Genomic DNA, 19,932 nt, shown 5'->3' with positions numbered 1-19,932 from the left:
TTGATGTCTCCAAAGCCCTGGGATATTGAGAAAGAATGCACAGCATAGAACATCTCCACAATCTATATCTGATAGTATTCGAGGTGTGAATTCACAAGCTTCCAATGACAATCACAACATAAGGAATTTATTATTGTCATCTCCTCATGAATCAGTACTACTTTATAACAGCTTTAAAGATGACATGAGAAAATGCAACAGTACCCAAGACAGATGAAAGCGTTTGTTCCTCAACAAAGACCCTATCAAAGCTTTTTGGACTGTACAAGAAACCAGTCCCTGCTCTCCTCCCCACCCATTACCACACACACTTTTTATATTTGAAAAATGTCCAGTTCTCTTCTAGCTCTTATTGCAAAAAATAAAATATTTTTGTTGGAAATAGTCTTAACATTTTGATCTGGTATAGGTGTATTGTTTATATGGATTTTTTTCCTATCAGAGACAAGACAAAGACATTAGAAAATTAAACTTATGTCTTTTATCTTTTTCCTATCAAATACTATAATAGTTAAGTAAAATATAAGAGAAAGGGTTTCCCCCCTTCTGAAAGTTGATTAAAGAATAAACATCCATCATTGTTATAGCCAATGATGGTATTTGATCATTAAAAGTTTTCCTGGGAAGAAAAGGAAAAAAGACTATTTTCTACAAAATGACATTCTTTCTAGAGATGGTTAGTGATCTCACTGCTTTGGAGTCAATGCAGTCTGATTCAGGCCAATCTGATGTCCATGTTTGAGATTGGAACAAAACAAGACACTAATAGACAATCTGACAGTTACCAAAAATATATTATCAGTGGAAAATGAATGTTGCAAAATCACAAGGAATGCACAGCCCCAAAGAAGTAATAAGAGAAAACACATTCCTCTGTGTTTTTTTTTTGGAGAGGTGAAAGTTCACAGGTGTGGAATATTTTTTATGATGTTAGATATAGATATATACACACATGTACATATGATCAATTCTTTCTGATCTGGATATCAATAAAAATTTATTTAGAAAACAAAAGAAAGCTTGGTTATAAATAATTTGGAAAGATTAATTCAGTATTGATTCAGTTGAGCAAAGTTTCTTGATGACTGCCTTTCCCGTGGTGCTTTTCCTAAAGTATATGTGTTAACCTTTCTTTGCTGACTTTAGTACTGAGACCAAGTTCCATAACAAGCATTTGGTAAAAGAAAAAGATAATCCCTGCCCTCAAGGAGTTTAAATTTTAATGAAAGAAAAGGACCAATAAAACATGACTGAATCCAGAAGTCCCAAGAATGAAGTATGCCTAGGCTTTTCCTCTAAAAGGAAATTCTGAGGAAAACTAATGGGGGGGGCACTGGAATAGAAGGAGAAGGAGGTCCTAAGAGACAGAACCAAGGTCTATTGATAAGATATGTCAGACCCCTAGACCAATAAGCAAGCTACCTTTTAAAGTGGCTAGCATGGGTAAGAAAAACCTTAGGGGAAAAATAAAACCCAGTCTATGTGGTACATTATTACTATTATTATTACTCATTCTATTAGGAATTACTACTCATTCTATTAATTTCTGGGAGCTACTTCCCTTAGTGCAGATTGCAGCCTTTCTTAAGACATATCTTTCCCTCCAAATTTTCCTGATAACAAGAAAAAGGACTCATGAAGTACCCAAGACCTAGCAAATTGGATGTGTTTTTTTTGAGAGTGGACCCATAAACAGGCTTTCTCTACCATGCTAGGGTCAGCCTATTCTTTACAAAGCGGCGTGATCTCTGAGTGATTAATTTCATTTTTGCTTGTTTATTAATTTCTTTATCTTGGACATTGGTGGCCTATTTCCTTGAAACTGATAATTATTTTTTTTGAAACTGATAATTATTTTAAAAAGGGGGGGGGGGTTATCATATCCTAATATAGAAAAAATGTTTTCACAATTCTGTTATCCTAACTGGCCCTTGAAAGATGGAAAATGCAGGTTTCATTTTTCCTTTCTACTTACTTTAACCTTCTGCTATAGAACTCATTAAACTATGCATTAATTCATTTCATAGTGTCTAGTTTGTAGGTTCCATGTCACCTCTTACCATGTATGTAAGGATGTTTGCTTCTTAAAAGTTTGTAACTGGAAGTGCCATCTCTCCTCTGGGTAATCTAAATAAATTGATATTGTTGCAACTGAACATTTATATAGACATACATATATAATAACTATATGCATTTATAAGAACTTTCTCCCATTGTTATAGTGATTGTGGATCAGGAGTTTATTTCTTCTCCCCTATAAGGTCTGAGTTAATATTCACAGGTAGAATCCCAAGGGGGGAAAATGTTCTAAGCATATTTCATCTTCACTTGTGAGAACAACTCAGGGCTATCTGTATTCCTGGAACTGACCTGGCAATTAGAGGCAGAACTCCCTAAGAAGATTAATCCTAAGGGACCAGAGCTAGGAACTGAACCTATGACTTCACTTATGGACTAATGCCCACATTGATAGGTTACTAGCCTCACTAGCAAGGCTTCCTAACCTAGAGTCAGACAACTTTTTTAAAAAATATATTTTTGGGTATTTCAGTATAATTTTTGGTAACTTTGTGTATTTTATTTATGTATTTAAAAATATCCTGGGGTGGCTAGGTGGATCAGTGGATAGAGCACCAGCCCTAGGAGTACCTGAGTTCAAATCTGACCTCAGACACTCAATAATTACCTAGCTGTGTGGCCTTGGGCAAGCCACTTAATCCCATTTGCCTTGCAAAATCCTAAAAAAAAAAAAAAATCCTTAAAAAGGATCCATGTGCTCCACAGACTGCCAAAGAGGTCCAAAACACCAAAAAAAAAGTTTACTCTGCTCTGCTCTGTTAGCCATGTAGTTTTAATTGGTTCTTAATTTCTTTTGCTTTACCCATAAAGCTAAGTGAAAAGTCTCCCTATTTCCTCCATTTTTAACTTAATAGATAAATGTCCACTCTGGCATAAATGTCCCAACTTTGATATGATTAGGAACATTCTTTCCATATTTTTATCTTCAATCAGTTACTTTACTTAAAGACCTCAAAGTGTAAATCTGGAAACAGAAATTTGCTTCCCAATAATCACCACCCTGGAAGTTCTGTAGGAGAATTGGCCTACCACTACCCCTACTTGGATGCACCCCCTCACCTCCTCTCTATAGCCCACACACTACCAAAAATCTAATAAATGTCAAGTAGTCACATAAGTCTTCTGCTTGGGCTTTCTTTTTCCTCTCTTTTTTACTCACTAAGTTACCATATAATTTACTCGTTTGGAGAGTTCTTCCCTCCAAATGAAGTAGGTAGGAAAAACTGATAGTCTCTTTTAAAAACTCAAATTCACACAGATCCTTCATCCAAATTGCTATCCTAATTAGACCTACTTCACCTCCCTGCCCCAAGATGTGGGGGTTTTTCCCCCGTGTGGTTTTTCTAAATAGGCTGTAGTCACCATCATCCCCAGACTAAATGTATGAATATGTAGCAGGTTTTACTGAGGACCATATAACATTAGAGGTGAAAGGAACCAGTTATCAAATTCACCCATAGGATCTCCAACATAAGTGCAGAACTAAAAGGGAGGTCAGAGGCCATCTCCTGCAACCTCCCTAATTTAACAGCTGAGAAAACTGAGACTTAAGTCACTTGTCTGACCCCTCTTAATTTAATGCCTTCCTTCTCTTCTTACTTTTTTTATCCTGAATGTAGCTTCTTTGTATGTTAATTCCCCACATTAGATTGAGCTCCTTTTTATCCCCAGAACAGATTAGGCCCTTTGTTAATGTTTATTGACTTATTGATCTCACATAGGTACAATGTCAGAGGTAGAATTTTGAACCCAGTTCCTCTGACTTCAGATCCTCTGTTCTAGATAATCATTCCTCTTCTTTGTCCTTCATATTGTGAATGAAGATTGTTGTTGTTGTTCAGTCATTTTCAGTCATATCCTACTCTTCCTAACCCCATTTGGGGTTTTCTTGACAAAGATACACTGGAATGTTTGCCATTTCCTTCTCCAGGTCATTTTGCAGATGAAGAAACTGAGACAAACAGGGTTAAGAGTCTTGTGCAGGGTCACACAGCTATTAAGTGTCAGAGTCTGGATTTGAACTTAAGAAGAGTCTAATACCTGGACCAGCACTCTATCTATTTCTGCACCTAATTGCCATTACTGTAGATGGGAGCATAGAAATTAGATGCAAAATAATTGTGGGGAGGGCAGCTAGTTGGTGCAGTGGATACAGCACCTGGAGTCAGGAGGACGAGTTCAAATTCTGTTCCAGACACATAATGATTACCTAGCTGTGTGACCTCTACCTTGCAAAAACTGAAAAATAAAAAAGTAATTATGGGGAGAGAGGAAGAGATAATCAAGAATTGTGTAACTAAATCATTGCAAGTCAATTATTGAAACCAGTTAATTTGCTAATATTTTATTGACATCAACATAAGGAGTTTTTGGTAAATTGTTTTAGAGTTTACGGGGGGGGGGGGGTATTGTAATTTTCCTTAAGAGAACCTGAGTTTTTTGTTCTGCTTAATCAATCACTACATGAACTCAAAAATTTATCCAAAATAAAAAGAATGTCATATAGTTAGAACAATAAATTTTTTTTTAAAAAAGTGAACCTAGAAATTATTTATATCCATATTGATGTATTCTTAAACTAAAAATTTTGTGCTTTATTAAGCAGTGTTTATGGTCCTTGTGAAACTCCCTAAATAGTTCTTTGTAGACTTTCCCCCCCAAATTTTTCATGTACCATCTAAAAATCTGTGTTTTCTCAATAAGAGCTAGATTTGAATTTAAGATGCATACAGGGCAGCTAGGTGGCATAGTGGATAGAGCACCAGCCCTGAAGTCAGGAGTATCTGAATTCAAATCCGGCCTCAGACGCTTAATAATTACCTAGCTGTGTGGCCTTGGGCAAGCCACTTAACCCCATTGCCTTGCAAAAAAAAAAAAAAAAACTAAGATGCATACAGAGAATGACCGTGATGTGTGTCCATGTGTTCCTTCATGTACCCAATATAACAGTGGTGCAGTGAATAAAATGCTGGGCCTGGAAGATAGACTCAGATCTGTCCTAATTCACTAGCTGTGTGACCCTGGGCAAATCACTTAACCCTGTGGCCTCAGTTTCCTCATCTGTCTAATAATGAGCTGGAAAACAAAATGACAAACTCATCTAGTATCTTTGCCAAGAAAACCCCAAATGGGATCACAGAGTTGGACATGTCTGAAAATGACTAACACCCAACATGTGAGGTTTGTGTATATGTGAGATAGAGGCTATGGGTGTCCATATCCATATAGACACACAGAGAGAGAAGCAGTGTTTCCCCTTCTAAATCACTTCATAGAGCAATCCTGAGCACTTCATAAGAAGACAGCTGAAGTGTGACAGTAAGGAACTTCAGAAGAAGACAGCTGAAGTGTGACAGTAAGGAACAAGAGGATGACCCTGGGGTCTGGCAACCTGGATTCAAGTTGCTGTGGCTTGGTCATCGTTGAGTCTGACTCATCTTAGAATAATACAGTTGACCAGATTTTGCCTTGTGGCCCAGGGCCCTCTTGGTGTGATCAGCAGCCATTCCTGATCCAGATCCCTTTTCCAGAAAGGCAACTGGTGACTGGTTCCCAAGCTCTGTTTTAAAATTCTTTAGGAGGATCCTACTACCGCCCAGTCTGCTCTCTAGTGGGCTTCCTGGGACCCTTGGAGAGAGGTAGATTTAGGGTTGATGTCACTATTGAAAGCTCTCCAGAGATAGAATAGGAAGAAAGCAGCTTCCTTCAAGTTTGCAGGAGATTTTTTAACTCTGAGATGCCCAGACTACTTGAAAATAAATCTCCATCCTTCAGTGCCTGTTTGCGCCAGTCTAAGAAATGACCAGTAGATGGCAGACTTGTCTGTCTCAGAGAGCCCTCCTTTCCTGTGCCTATTCTTGTAGAGAGGGTTTGGGGAGGTTTAACCTTTCTTCTCCTTTCTCCCTCCACCCCTTCAGAATTTTCCTGAGTCCTCAGGCAACCTCCCAACAGGTGTGCAGGCTGGTAATCCTGGCCTTTATGCATTGTTCAGCTCTTCTTTGGCACATGGGCAAAACCCAGGGACAGCAGCCCAAGGTAACAGCTGGGGAAGATTATTCACACAACCTCCCCAAACTATGTGCTTATCAGCAAAGAAAAGATTCTGTAAACAGATGATTGGGGCAGACAGACGCTCCATGCCTCCGGAGCAGGATTAAAAAACAGATTCATGTTTGTCAATACCCTGAAGAGCTTATTAAAGGAGTTCTGTCTGGTTGGGGCAAGTTTAGGGTGAGGTTCTTTTAAAAACTGCAAGTACCAGGATTTTAAAGCATACTTTGCCCAGTGAAACTAGAGTGCCACACACCCCACTACCACAACCACCTTTCTCACAGTGAACAGGAATGCAGAGAAAGAAACAGGTAGAGAGTCAAGTTTGGAAGTAAATTTTTCTGCTTGTGTCTGTGTGGCCTGATTTATTAGGCCCATTGCATTCTTTTCTTGATTATTTAAAATTAGTTGGCTTTATTTGTCTCTCCTCCCTTTCTTCCCTTCCTCCTCCAGAAATGAAACAAGAACAAGAATAAATATGTAGTCACACAAGAATTCGAACCCAAGTCTTTGATTCCCAATTTAGTCCTCTGCTACTCCCTTTATTAGGAATAAGACAATGTACTGATGAACTTTCTGGCTGCTTTCTTCGGGGTTCAAAACCGACTTTTCTTTTACATGATTTGGAAAAATAAAAAAAAGAGGCCGAGAAGAGACTTGAGTACATTTGAACCTTCCTGAATTAAAAAAAGAAAAGAAGGAAGGAAGGACTGGTATAGACTTGAGGTGTCAGCTGTGAATAGAGTAGGGCTCAGGGCCTGGGTGAGGAAGACCTGAGGTCATATCCAGCCTCATATACATCCTAGTTTGGAACCCAGTCAAAAGACCTAATGATGGTCTGGCAAAATAGATCTGCCAGAAAGGGAAATGGCTAACCCTCTAGTCTCTCTGCCAAGAAAATTCAGTCACAGAGGGTTGGGCACAACTGAAAAAAAAAACAACTGAATGATAGATTTAAGGAAGGTAATTTTTTTCTTTTTAACTTGACTTTCACAAAATAATTTCAGCCTTTTCCACCTAATCTTTAGTCATCTTTGTCATCTTGTGAGGTTGATGCATTTAAATACCTTAATGATGAAGAAGAGAAGGGGCTCCCTAGGCATCAACGAGACTGCCAGACAGGTTCAGCCACACAATAGGCATTTATTTAGAATTAACTGTATTCTAGCCACTATGCTAAGTTTGGGGAACATATACAAACAGAAAGGATGATCCCTGCCCTCCCAGAGTTTGCATTCTGATGAGGAAAGGCAGCTGGTAGAAGAAGGGAGTCAAGGACAAGGTTGTTCTACAGAGACACCAAATTTAGGGTCAGGATCAACCTGGGTGGTGGGTGTTTGAGAAGAACTCTGGATCCACCAAGCAAAGAGGAAAATCTTGCTCCCAGAAAGTGGGTGGTATTAGGCAGAGGCTTCCTGAGAAAAGATCATCATCTGTTGGTGCCTTTCCAAGAGTCAGGAGATGTACTATAACCGCAAGTCCCTCCTGACTCAGATGATCCTGCCAGGCCTATTTCATACATATAAGGTAAAAATAAATAATGCCTGCCTTTCATGGTAAGATTGTAAAGAAAGTGCAGACCCTTCTGTAGAAGCTACTGTGTTATCTTTGGTTGTCCTCTTAGCTGCACTTTGTTCCTGTTTGGTTTGGGGTATGTGTTAAATAGAATCTGAGCTTTATCTATAAAGTATTTCTCTATTTACCTTATAGGGGGACAATATCTGTTATTTTTCCCTCTCTTCTCTTCCCCCCCTCCCAGAATTCCAACTTTGATGATGACTAAGAATCACAGGGAGATAAATCTTGGATCATTGGGAGGGAAGGGCTTCCTAGCAGTGCCAGCTATCATCTGAAATGGGAATGGGGGCCTTGCTCCCAGCGCAGGCAGGCAGGCAGCAGCTGGTCTCTACAGAGGTTTGAAGCAGAAACTGGATCACCTTCTGTCCTGGCCTGTGTGGAGGAGGGGATTTTTTTCATTGGGTGGGAGAGAGAACTGGATGACCTCTAAGGGTCCCTTTCAGCTCTGATCATTTGTCGTTTCCCTGCTTAAGAACCTGACTTGGCTCCCTGGTTCAAAGCCAGAGACATGTCACCAGCTGTAAGCACCTGTTCTCAGGAGGAAGAGCTCGCTGTGTTTGGGGAAGGAAGGCTTCCTGGAAGAGGTAGGACTCCTATGATACCATATTTGATGTATTGTGCCATTTGTAGAGCTTCCAGCTTTTACTGCCTTCTTTGACTCTCGCAACCTTGAATGAGAGATTTATTTCTGTCTTAGAAAAAAACTAGAAAAATAGATTGATTTGTGTCATACAGAGAAGATAGAAAATAGATTACTGAGTATTGTGGAACTTGGGTTTAGGAGAGATCTGAAGGTCAGTACTTCTGTCACTTGATTCCTTTGTTAATTTTTTTTTTTTTTTGCAAGGCAATGGGGTTAAGTGGCTTGCCTAAGGCCACACAGCTAGGTAATTAAGTGTCTGAGGCTGGATTTGAACTCAGGTACTCCTGACTCCAGGGCCAGTGTTCTTTCCACTGCCTCACCTAGCCACCCCTCACTTGATTCCTTTGAACCTTAATTGTCCCATCTGTAAAATGGGAATAATGTTGCCCATAGCATCCAATAATTAATATTGCTGGGTTGTCATGAGGATCAAACCAAAAGAATGCATATAAACTAGTTTGCAAAATTGCTACTTAAATGTCAGCTCTGTTGTTGTGTTTGAGGAAATAGGTCCTGAAAAATGGAGCATCTTATTTTTATCCAAGGCCACACTGGTAGTTGTGTCTCTGCTGAGATGGGTAATTGTCCATTTCTTAATTGTTTTCTTGTTGCTTCATTATGCATCAGTCAGATGGCCAGTCTTATACTGTAATCAGGTGCTCAGGTAATAGTGTCCTTTTGTACTTTTGAGGACTGGTTTTTATATTTGAGCAATGCTCCTTAAAAAATTGTTTCTCAGATGGTCAAAGTAGTGCATACCTGAAATCCTTACTACTAGGGATACTGAAGCTGGTGGTGAGTGGTGACCTAAGCTGATTGGGCTAGCACTAAGTGAAGAGCTCCTTAGAGATAAAGAGCTAGTTACTAGGCTATTGAGGAGGGGCAAAGGAGGGTTGGAAATGAAGCAGGTCTGAGTTTCTGTGCTGAGAGGATTGGGACCCTGTGCATTCAGCCTTTTCAAGATAGGAAACTCAGTCTCCCCCCTCAAAAAAAGCATCTCTTATTTGAACCTCATTGAGGGCCTTATCTTGAATTACTTTGTATTTATATTACATCCAGTTCCTAGAATCCCAGAGGGTAGAGATGGAATCTCACTGTGCCTTGCCCTCAGGTGCTTAATACATATTTTATCAAATGGTTGTTGGTTTTTGGTATTTCATTTGTTAGCTGAATTGTTAGGAGATCAATAAATGTTGAACTGTTCATTTAACTCTAGGTTTTACTATGTGAGGTCTGTTTACTGCTCACTATTCACATTCCCCTCCAGTTGGGTAATAATGGTAGCACCTTGTTCCCTGGCTCCTTTGAGAGGAATCTAAATGAACCTCAAGTTCAGTTTTTAGGGCTAAACTGACTTGATTAGACCCTCCCTCCCTCCCCACTCCCAGATCGTTGAACTCCCTCTAGAATAGCTGTATTTTCAGTATATAATACAAAACCCCTTTAGGGTTCTTTCCATGCATTCTCTGATCTCTAGTAACAACATGCCCATAGACAATAGAAATGAAATCATTTATAAAAGTATATCCGGCTTGCAAAATACCACCAGCAGTGAGGAATAGTAAAATAGAATATGGTTGAGAAATTTTCAACTCTGCCTAAAAAGCCAAAGGAAAGGGAGAAAGAAGTAAAATAAAGTGTTCATTGTGCTTTGCAGCCTAGGATTGGGAATCCACAATCTATAGGATCAGTCTTGCATTGAAGTTCCCATCTCAGCTGCCTGCTTTGGAGATGCCACCTTAGGAAGATACCTGGTTGTTTTCCATTTAATTAAATTGGCTCTTCCTTCGGCTCATCTTTGCACCTGGGCTCCTCTTCCCCTGTTCTGGTGCTCCCCATCTTTGTACCATGACATCCCCTCTCTTTTCTTCCATAATTAGAAGCAGATTTACCTATTTTTATGTCCTTTTCCAGACTATCATCACCTCCTTTGAGGTTCACTCATTCCAAATCTGTCACTCAAAAAACATCCTCCTAGCTGAGCTCAGCCCTAGAATCTATGAACTTATGAGTTCTTCATTACTATAGGTAATTTTTCATTACTATATGGTAATGGTCTCTTCACTAGCTTCATTCTTGACTTTTTAGAAACCTTAGACTTCATTGGAAACCCTCTTACCCTTGGATAATCTGTCCTCTCTGGTCTCTGCCTCAATTTTCTCCTTGCCTGTCTTGATTGTCCCTAGATCTCCTTTGGTGGATCAGCATCCATGTCATTCCACTAAGCCTTGGTGGCCCAAGGCTTTGTCCTGGTTGCCGGACATCCTTCAACACTTCACACATCTGAGTTGTCAGGCTTGGTTAATAGAAACTTAATAGAACCTACCTTGCAGGACCAGCAGCTGCTCTGGAATAATGCAGCATAGTATGGATTATACATTTATATACAGTGCAGTGAAGATAATTAATTCAGTGTTTCAGGTGGTCTCTGTAGGTTGCCAGATACAGCAGATAAGAACAGTTTGTGTCAGATGGAGCACAAGGCTGCCATGCTGTGACTAAGTCTCATGTTAAGCCAAACCATCAAATGCACACATCTTACCAATACACATTTATCTAAAAACCAAGATCAGATAAGCATGTTGAGAAAGTTACAAATTCAGAGGTTCCTTAGCGTAGTAATTGCCATTTCTATCAGCAGACATACAGGGATGTGTAAAACACAAGCATAGTTAAACCCTCACATTTTAGGTGGCAACAGATATAACTCTCACCATGGGACAGTTGTGGTCACTGGTCCAGTTCAGATCTCCTGCAGTCTGATAAGCCATCCACCTTCATTCCTGCACTGGAGATGGCCCAGGAGCATGCTTCTCATCAGAACACTAACTAGTCCACTTACAACTGAACTTGACTTCAGATACTTTGTAGGGGATACAAGAAAAATGGATGAGAGGATATGATGAGTTAAAATGTTTTGAGGAATTTTTTGAGTTCATGTTTGGTTTTGATTTCTCAAAACAATTATTTTTTGAAATAGATATATATGTATAATACATAAATAATTACATATAATACACAAATAATTATATATTATATATTAAACTTTTTACCCAAACCAGAAAGAATGAGATAAAAGGCTTAACTTCACAAATATGTGGTGAAAACCCCAAATAAAACTCACCATCCCTAGAGTTACAGGGATCGTTTTGTGTGTTTACATATATATATACATGCATACACACAAACACATATACATTCATATCAGTCCATCCAGAATGGACATCAGACCACAATTTATTTTTCAAATCTCTGAGAGAAATACTTCATATCTAATTAAATATACATCTTCTAAATATCTCATCCTGATAGGTATTTTAGGCTCTCAAAGATTAAGTGGTTTGCTCAAAGTCACAGGGATTGGATATAAAATCTGAGTCTAGGTCTTCTTGACTTCACTATAAACTCTCGGGAAAAATCACAGTTCCAGGCCCTTTCTCCTCTGTCTCTATCTATACCTATAATTTATCCCCAGATTTGCCAGATAGGCTGGTAAGAATTACATTTTAGATAATAGGCAGTTAAAATTTTTACTGTTTGCACACAACTTGAAGAATTTGAAACTCATAGAAGAAATCATTCTATTCTTTCTCCTCCTACAGAGCCATTTTTCTTGGGTTACTTCCCATTACACAGGGAAGGGATGACAAAGTTAGGACACTTAAAAACTTTTCATTTCATCTTGGCAGCATTGTGATAGGTGTTTGACTTTGCTTTGTTAACCTCCCAGCGTCCATCTGATCCACCTCTGGTTTCAGAATACATCAGGAAAGTCTGCCAAATGAGTGTGGCATTTTATGAATAAAACCTTTGTATTCTTTCACTGAAGGTATGGAAGTGGAGGGGGTGGAATACCTATAACCTTTTGCCACAGAACCATGAACTGGCATGCCCAAGTGAAGGGAAGAGCTTTTACTATGCCGTTTTTCTAAACTTTGAGATTAGGGTCATGTGGAACACTACTATTATCGAACAGAAAATTAAGAATTTTAGGATACTAGACTCTCAGTAAAGAACATTTAAGTTGGCCTGGTGTGGATTAAAATTTATTCTGAAGCAGAGGTTCTTTTTTTTAAAGATTTTATTTATTTTGAGTTTTACAATTTTCCCCCTTATCTTACTGCCCTCCCCCCACCCCCCACAGAAGGCAATTTGTCAGTCTTTACATTGTTTCTTTCCATGGTATACATTGATCCAAATTGAGTGTGATGAAAGAGAAATCATATCCTTAAAGAAGAAATATAAAGTGATAGCAAGTTCAGACAATAAAATATCAGGGGTTTTTTTTTTTCTAAATTTAAGGTAATAGTCCTTGGTCTTCTTTGTTCAAACTCCACAGTTTTTTCTCTGGATACAGATGGTATTCTCCATTGCAGACAGCCCCAAATTGTCCCTGATTGTTGCACTGATGGAATGAGCAAGTCCATCAAGGTTGATCATCACCCCCATATTGCTTTTAGGGTGTACAGTGTTTTTCTGGTTCTGCTCATCTCTCTCAGCATCAGTTCATGCAAATCTCTGCAGGCTTCCCTGAATTCCCATCCCTCCTGGTTTCTAATAGAATAGTAGTGTTCTATGACATACATATACCACAGTTTGCTAAGCCATTCCCCAGTTGAAGGACATTTACTTGATTTCCAATTCTTTGCCACCACAAACAGGGCTGCTATGAATATTTTTGTAAAAGTGATGTTTTTACCCTTTTTCATCATCTCTCTTCAGGGTATAGACCCATTAGTGGTATTGCTGGATCAAAGGGTATGCACATTTTTGTTGCCCTTTGGGTGGAGTTCTAAATTTCTCTCCAAAAAGGTTGGGTGAGTTCACAGCTCCATCAACAATGTAATAGTGTCCCAGATTTCCCACATCCCTTCCAACAAGGATCATTATCCTATCTGGTCATATTGGCCAGTCGGAGAGGTGTGAGGTGATACCTCAGAGAAGTTTTAATTTGCATTTCTCTAATAAGTAATGATTTAAAACAAAACATCTTAACCCTAACCCTAACCTAAAAAAAAAAGTGGATTTTTTGGGGGTTTTTTGCAAGGCAAACGGGGCTAAGTGGCTTGCCCAAGGCCACACAGCTAGGCAATTACTAAGTGTCTGAGATCGGATTTGAACCCAGGCACTCCTGACTCCAGGGCTGGTGCTTTATCCACTGCGCCACCTAGCCACCCCATAAGTAATGATTTAGAGCAATTTTTCATAAGACTATGGATTGCTTTGATCTTCTCATCTGTAAATTGCCTTTGCGTATCCTTTGACTATTTGTCAATTGGGGAATGGCTTTTTTTTTAAATATGATTCAATTCTCTGTATATTTTAGAAATGAGTCTTTTGTCAGAATCATTACTTATAAAGATTGTTTCCCACTTTACTACATTTCTTTTGATCTTGGTTACAGTGGTTTTGTCTGTGCAAAAGCTTTTTAATTTAATGTAATCACAATCATCTAGTTTGTTTTTGGTGATGTTCTACATCTCTTTCTTAGTCATAAACTGCTCCCCTTTCCAGGTAATAAACTAGTCCTTGATCTTCTAATTTGCTTATAATATTGTTTTTTTATGTCTAAATCCTGTATCCATTTGCATCTTATCTTGGTATAGGGTGTGAGGTGTTGATCTAATCTAAGTTTCTTCCATACTAACTTCCAATTTTCCCAACAGTTTTTATCAGAGAGATTTTTTTATCCCAATAGCTGGACTCTTTGGGTTTATCAAGCAGCAGATTACTATAATCGTTTCCTGCTATTGCACCTAGTCTATTCTGCTGGTCCACCACTCTGTTTCTTAGCCAATACTAGACAGTTTTGATGATGGTGGTTTATAATATAATTTTAGATCAGGTAGAGCTAAGCCACCTACTTTTGCACTTTTTTTTCATTAAGCTCCTGGAAATTCTTGACTTTTTATTTCTCCATATGAATTTACTTATAATTCTTTCTAACTCATTAATGTTTTGGAATTTTGATTGGTAGGGCACTAAGCAGGTAGTTTAGTTTTGGTAGAATTGTCATTTTTATTATATTAGCTCTACCTATCCATGAGCAGTTGATATTTGCCCAGTTATCTAAATCTGATTTAATTTGTGTGAGAAGTGTTTTGTAATTGTTTTCAAAAAGTTTCTGAGTCTTCCTTGGCAAATAGACTCCCAGGTATTTTATATTGTCTGAGGTTACTTTGAATGGGATTTCTCTTTCTAGCTCTAACTGCTGTATCTTGCTAGTCATATATAGAAAAGTTGAGGATTCATGAGGGTTTATTTTATATCCTGAAGCAGAGGTTCTTAACCTGGGATGGGTGAACTTTTTACAAATAAATATCTTAAAAATAATTGAGGGTTTGTGCGTTTGTATAACCCTAAGTATTTTATTTCATGCATTTTAAGACATCATTCTGAAAAGGAGTTAAGAATTTACTAGCCTGCCAAAGGGGGTCCATGACAGAAAAGAAAAAGCTAAAAACCCCAATATTAAAGGATTTTGGCATTTTAGCTCGTGTTTGATTACCAAACTTGTAAAGATACATATTCAAAGAAGGTAGGAATATTTCAATAGATAGTAGTTGAATAGCTATCAACTTATTTTAAGTATGTCTTTATTGCTGTCTTTTTGGGGGTTTTTAATATCAAGAGTCTTTCCTAATACCCCTCCCCACCTCCTCCTCCCAGAGGGGCATCTCATATAATACATTTTGAGGTGTTTTTTTAAGTTATTGACTCTGAATGCTAACTTGAATACTTCAGGGATCTCTAGTTTTGTAGGTGTGGTCAAATACAGACACCAACCCTCTGTAACTTTATAACTGATCTTCCAGAATTGTTGGGTCTGAAAGATCCATCTCTTTTGGCCAGATGAGGAGTTCCCCCCACCCCCAACTCCCTTCTCCTTACCAGACTATTCTGGAATTATACTTAAAAAACAGACATTTCATTACTAGGTTTTTCTCAAAATTTTTCTAGATTGAACTCAGCAGAACTTGTGCACCATCTTCAGGAACTTAAATCACTTCTCTAATACAGGATGATCCATCTGAAGAATATGAGCTCATCCCTAACTGGATCCTGGAAAATAGCTTCTATTTCTGTGGCTCTTGTATTGTGGGCTGAAGACCCTTTTTTTGTGAATAGTGGGGAATCTGTGCCGTCAAAACTATTTTCATACTAAAACATTATTTGCTTATTCAAATATTCCTCCCTTTTTTAACTTCATATCTATGAAGCTGAATTTTCTTTCTATACTTCGATAATAAAAAAGATCACAACAGATTGAATGCAGAAGTAGATCAAAGATAGCTGTCTTTTTTTTTCTTTTACGTTTTTTTTTTTTTTTTGCAAGACAAATGGGGTTAAAGTGGCTTGCCCAAGGCCACACAGCTAGGTGTAATTATTAAGTGTCTGAGGTCAAATTTGAATTCAGGTACTCCTGACTCCAGGGCCAGTGCTCTATCCATCTACTGCACCGCCACCTAGCTGCCCCTGTCTTCTCTTAAAACAAACATGAAAGGGTTTTGTAAAAAATAAGTAAAACATCTTCCATTCCTCACACTGATTTTTTTTGGGGGGGGGAAGAAGTTATTTTCCATTAAAAGTTTTATTTATATTAAGATATATATAATATAATATATATAATATATAATAACTTAATATTGATATTTTTAGATGAATTAATAAATCTATTTCAAAAGTATATTTGTTTCCATTTCTCTTCAGTAAATATTGATAGCTACCTACATTTTTAAAAAGCTCATTGAAGGTCCTTTTTTTAAGCAAGTAAAGGAATCCTGAGACTAAAAAGTTTTGAGAACTACTGCTATAATACATCCCTGGAGAAATAGATTTTTTGTCTCTAAAAAAGGCCTTGGACCTAACTTAAACTTCTGTGTCCTGAGGGCAGTAATTGTGCTGACAATATAGTCATAGAGTCATACATTATACCTGGAAAAGACTTCAGAAGAATTCTTACAGGTTAGGAGCATTTTAAGAGATTGAATTCTGCCCTCTGACAGGAGAATGAATAGCCATTAATCAACAAACTTTGTATATGTTAAGGTGACAGCACATAATTTTTCCCCTCAAGAGGAAGATGGGCAGGGTAAAGTTGTATGAGGTCTAGACTTGGAATGAGTCATCTATCTATATATCTGTGAACAAATCATTCCTCCATTTCCTCAATTGTAAAACAGTGATGATAATGCCTCCAGCTCTACATCTGGACATTGTCTGAAGCTCCAGTGGAATAACATAGGATGTAAGGCATTAAGTGTTATGTCAGCATTAGCCTTTGAATAGAATGAAAAATCAAAGGAAGTAGAATAGTTGTTAGTATAGTTGGAGATTTAAACCACTTCTTAGAATGCTGTCCAGCCTTGCCCCAATCTTAAGTCCTCTTTAAAAAATACAGGTTCAGCTTTGGAAGGAGAAAAGGAGAAGGAAGTGGATAGACTGATGAATAGAACTGTCACCAACTATGTTACTAGCTATAAGTCATATATAGGCTGTCCCAAACATCTTTGCAGTTTAAAATTTTAATAACTTCAAAAATGTAACTACTGTAAATATACCCTCCAAAATTAGGAAATTGGTTTAAACTGTTGTAGTTTGTGAATTTTAAAATAATTTAAAATAATGGAAAATCAAAATAAAATTTTCTTTTTTAATTTTAACAAGATGGGGTGGCATCCTGTATGGCACAGTTTCCAATGACACTTTCTCAGACCAGTGGGTCAGTAAGGAGGTCGACTTGCCCAGCTACCTTTGTCACCAGATCTATCTCCAGCAGACTTTACTATGCAAAATCATCCTGTGTGCATCCAAACCCGTGCCATTGGATGATGACCTTAAGGTTCAAATTACAAATGCAAATATCCTTTAAGTCACTGAGCAGTAGCTGATGAAAGTTAATAGAATATTCAAAAATCAGCTAGAATGGTGGATAGAGCAAGTTGGTGATTATGTTGGATTTTAATAAGAAATTTTTAAGTTTTATATATAATTAATCTTTCAGATATTGAATTTTTTAAGTTTTTAGCATTGGTACTTCTGAAGTTATTAAAATTTTAAATTGCACTAAGACTTTTGGAACATTGTATGTGTGTGTGTCATCCATGTGTATGTGTCTCCTGCTCACACACACACATCTTACTTGGACTTTGTAACAACTCCTTCAAAAGTCCCCGGAAGTAGTTACTAATGCTAAATAGCAATCTTCAGGGAGCTAAAGTGTACTCCCCCAAGAAATGTCAGTGACTGAACCTGGGGTTGTTTTTAGAGGCATCATGGCTTGCCTTGCTGAGTTCATATCTGGGTCAAATTCACTGTTTGTTGTTCCTCCCAGCACCTCAGTTTACTAAAACAGGAATTATAATAGCACCTATCTCATGAAGTGAGGAGAATCATTTATTTAGATGATGTATTTGAAAAATGTAAAGTGGATATATCAGATCATGAGGACAAATTTGCTAGAGAAGATTGAGTTCTTTAGTTTCAGTGTGGTGTTGTTTTTTTAACTAACTCTTTTTACTGCTTGAAAGTTTATTCTTGCTTAGGTGAGAATCAACCATGGTGAATTATGAAGTCATCCTAGATTAGAGTATCCTTATAAATTTAAATGGGGGCAGCTAGGTAGCATAGTGGATAAAGCACCAGCCCTGAAGTCAGGAGAACCTGAGTTCAAATCTAGCCTCAGACACATGATAACATGATATGCATATTAGCTGTGTGACTTTGGGCAAATCACTTAACTCCATTGCCACATACATACACACACACACACACACACACACACACACACACACACCACAAACAACGAAGATTTAGATCTACTGCTAGGTGGTACAGTGGATGAGTGCCAGGTCTGAAATCAGGACAGTAGTTCAAATTCTGCCTACTTACTAGTTGTGTAACCCTAGGCAATTTAACTCTTTTCCTCAATGTCTTCAACTGTAAAATAAGTGAAGAGGGAAATGGCAAACCATACCAGCATCTTTGCCAAGAAAATCCTAAATAGAGTCACAAAGAGTTGGATAGGATTGAAACGACTGAACAATAAATAAATTTAAATACAGATACTTCCCCCTTTATAATTAGTGGTAGGAGCTAAACATATGGTTACTAATAAGAGCCCATTTATGTAGGCCTTTAAAACTTTCAAAGTGCTTTACTTATATTTTTATCTTTTGATCCTCACAGTATGCCTGTGATACATGTTTCTATTTTATAGAGAAACTTAGGCTTAGAGAGGTAAAGGAACTGACCCTTTCCTGTTACGAAGTCTAAAATGGGATTTGAACCCATCCTGAACCTTCTAGCTGCAAGTTCAGTTCTCTGTCCTCTACACTAATTGCCTCATAATCTTATTTTTTATTCTAACCACACTTATTTGCAAAGCAGCACTTAAGTGTATATACATGTGTGTGTATGTGTATGCATATGTATATACAAGCTTATATGGTATATTTTCTGACTGTCCCCCATGCCCAGAATGCTCTCACTTCTTCCTCTGCTTGGAAAACTGACCTCTGAATTGCTTTTAATCCCAACCAAAATCCCACTCTCTAGAGGAAGCCTTTTCTTAACCCACTCTGTTATTTCCTATTAATCCTGTGTATAGCTTATTTTATATTTATTTGTGTGTATATTGTCTCCTCCATTAGTTTGTAAACTCCTTGAGGGCAGGACTATCTTTTGCCTCTTTGTATCATCAGTACTTACATAATAAGTGTTTAATATTCATTGATTGATTATATATATAAATATACTTGTTGTAATTGAGACCAAGAAATTACTTAAACCCTTGGTTATAAGAATAGCTCCTTCATCCAGAAATTTATTTAAGAGTATAATTTAGCCTTTATGGCATGAGACGATCCCTCTCTTCCCATTTGAGAAAATACCTTTCCATCTGCCTCTAGAACAATAGAAAGATGGTGGCCTTGGCAATAACTGCTTCAGTCTTCTGTGCTATAAGGGGCAGGCAGATGTCTCTTTGACACTAAACGGGATGGGTCAGCAGGAGAAGGAAGGGCAGGCTTAGGAGCCCTCTATGTAACTTTGCTTTCCTTTCCTGTAGCGTGTCCCATGGGAAACGGAACGAGCAGGCTCTATGGTGCTATCGCCAAGACCCTGAATGGCTCGGCAGCCCCCCAGCACCCAGAGTGTCTGGTGCCTCCTGACTCAGAACAGCTGGATCCCATAGATCCCAAAGAGTTGCTCGAGGAATGCAGGGCAGTCCTGCACACGCGACCTCCCCGGTTCCAGAGGGACTTTGTGGACTTGAGGACGGACTCAACAAGTAGCCACCCACCCATTAGGGTCATGCAGTGGAACATCCTTGCTCAAGGTATGTTCATTAATGACTGCCCCCAGTTCAGCTGTGTTTACTACACCAGGGACTAATAATGTTCGTTGAATCATATACTATCCATCTACTTCGCCCACCAACGCATGCACGTGTATTTAATAATTAATATATATATATATATATATATATATATATATTAAAACTGAGGTACATTTATCCTTAATTACTTAATTGATCATTTGAGGTGATTAAGGATAATCTTTAGGCTCATTGTGATGTTAAA

At 38.1% G+C, this 19,932-nt stretch overlaps 1 protein-coding gene across 5 annotated transcripts in view; it reads left to right on the top strand.

Moving 5' to 3' along the window:
* NOCT (nocturnin) overlaps nucleotides 1–19,932 on the top strand; it is a 56,810-nt gene that overhangs the window by 12,632 nt on the left and 24,246 nt on the right. For 2 of the 5 annotated variants that reach the window (XM_074229288.1, XM_074229290.1), the window contains exons 2-3: nucleotides 8,181–8,291; nucleotides 19,419–19,688. In XM_074229288.1, the coding sequence (XP_074085389.1) occupies nucleotides 8,181–8,291; nucleotides 19,419–19,688 (381 nt within the window). Of the gene's footprint in view, nucleotides 1–4,497; nucleotides 6,115–8,180; nucleotides 8,292–19,418; nucleotides 19,689–19,932 lie in introns of those variants that run through there. The other 3 variants (XM_074229289.1, XM_074229292.1, XM_074229291.1) reach the window with 2 other exon arrangements.

This window comes from Macrotis lagotis, chromosome 3 (assembly GCF_037893015.1).
Source record: "Macrotis lagotis isolate mMagLag1 chromosome 3, bilby.v1.9.chrom.fasta, whole genome shotgun sequence".
Classification (NCBI taxonomy): Eukaryota; Metazoa; Chordata; class Mammalia; order Peramelemorphia; family Peramelidae; genus Macrotis; species Macrotis lagotis.
Note: the sequence above shows the minus strand (reverse complement) of the source record. Positions and strands in the feature narration are given on the sequence as shown.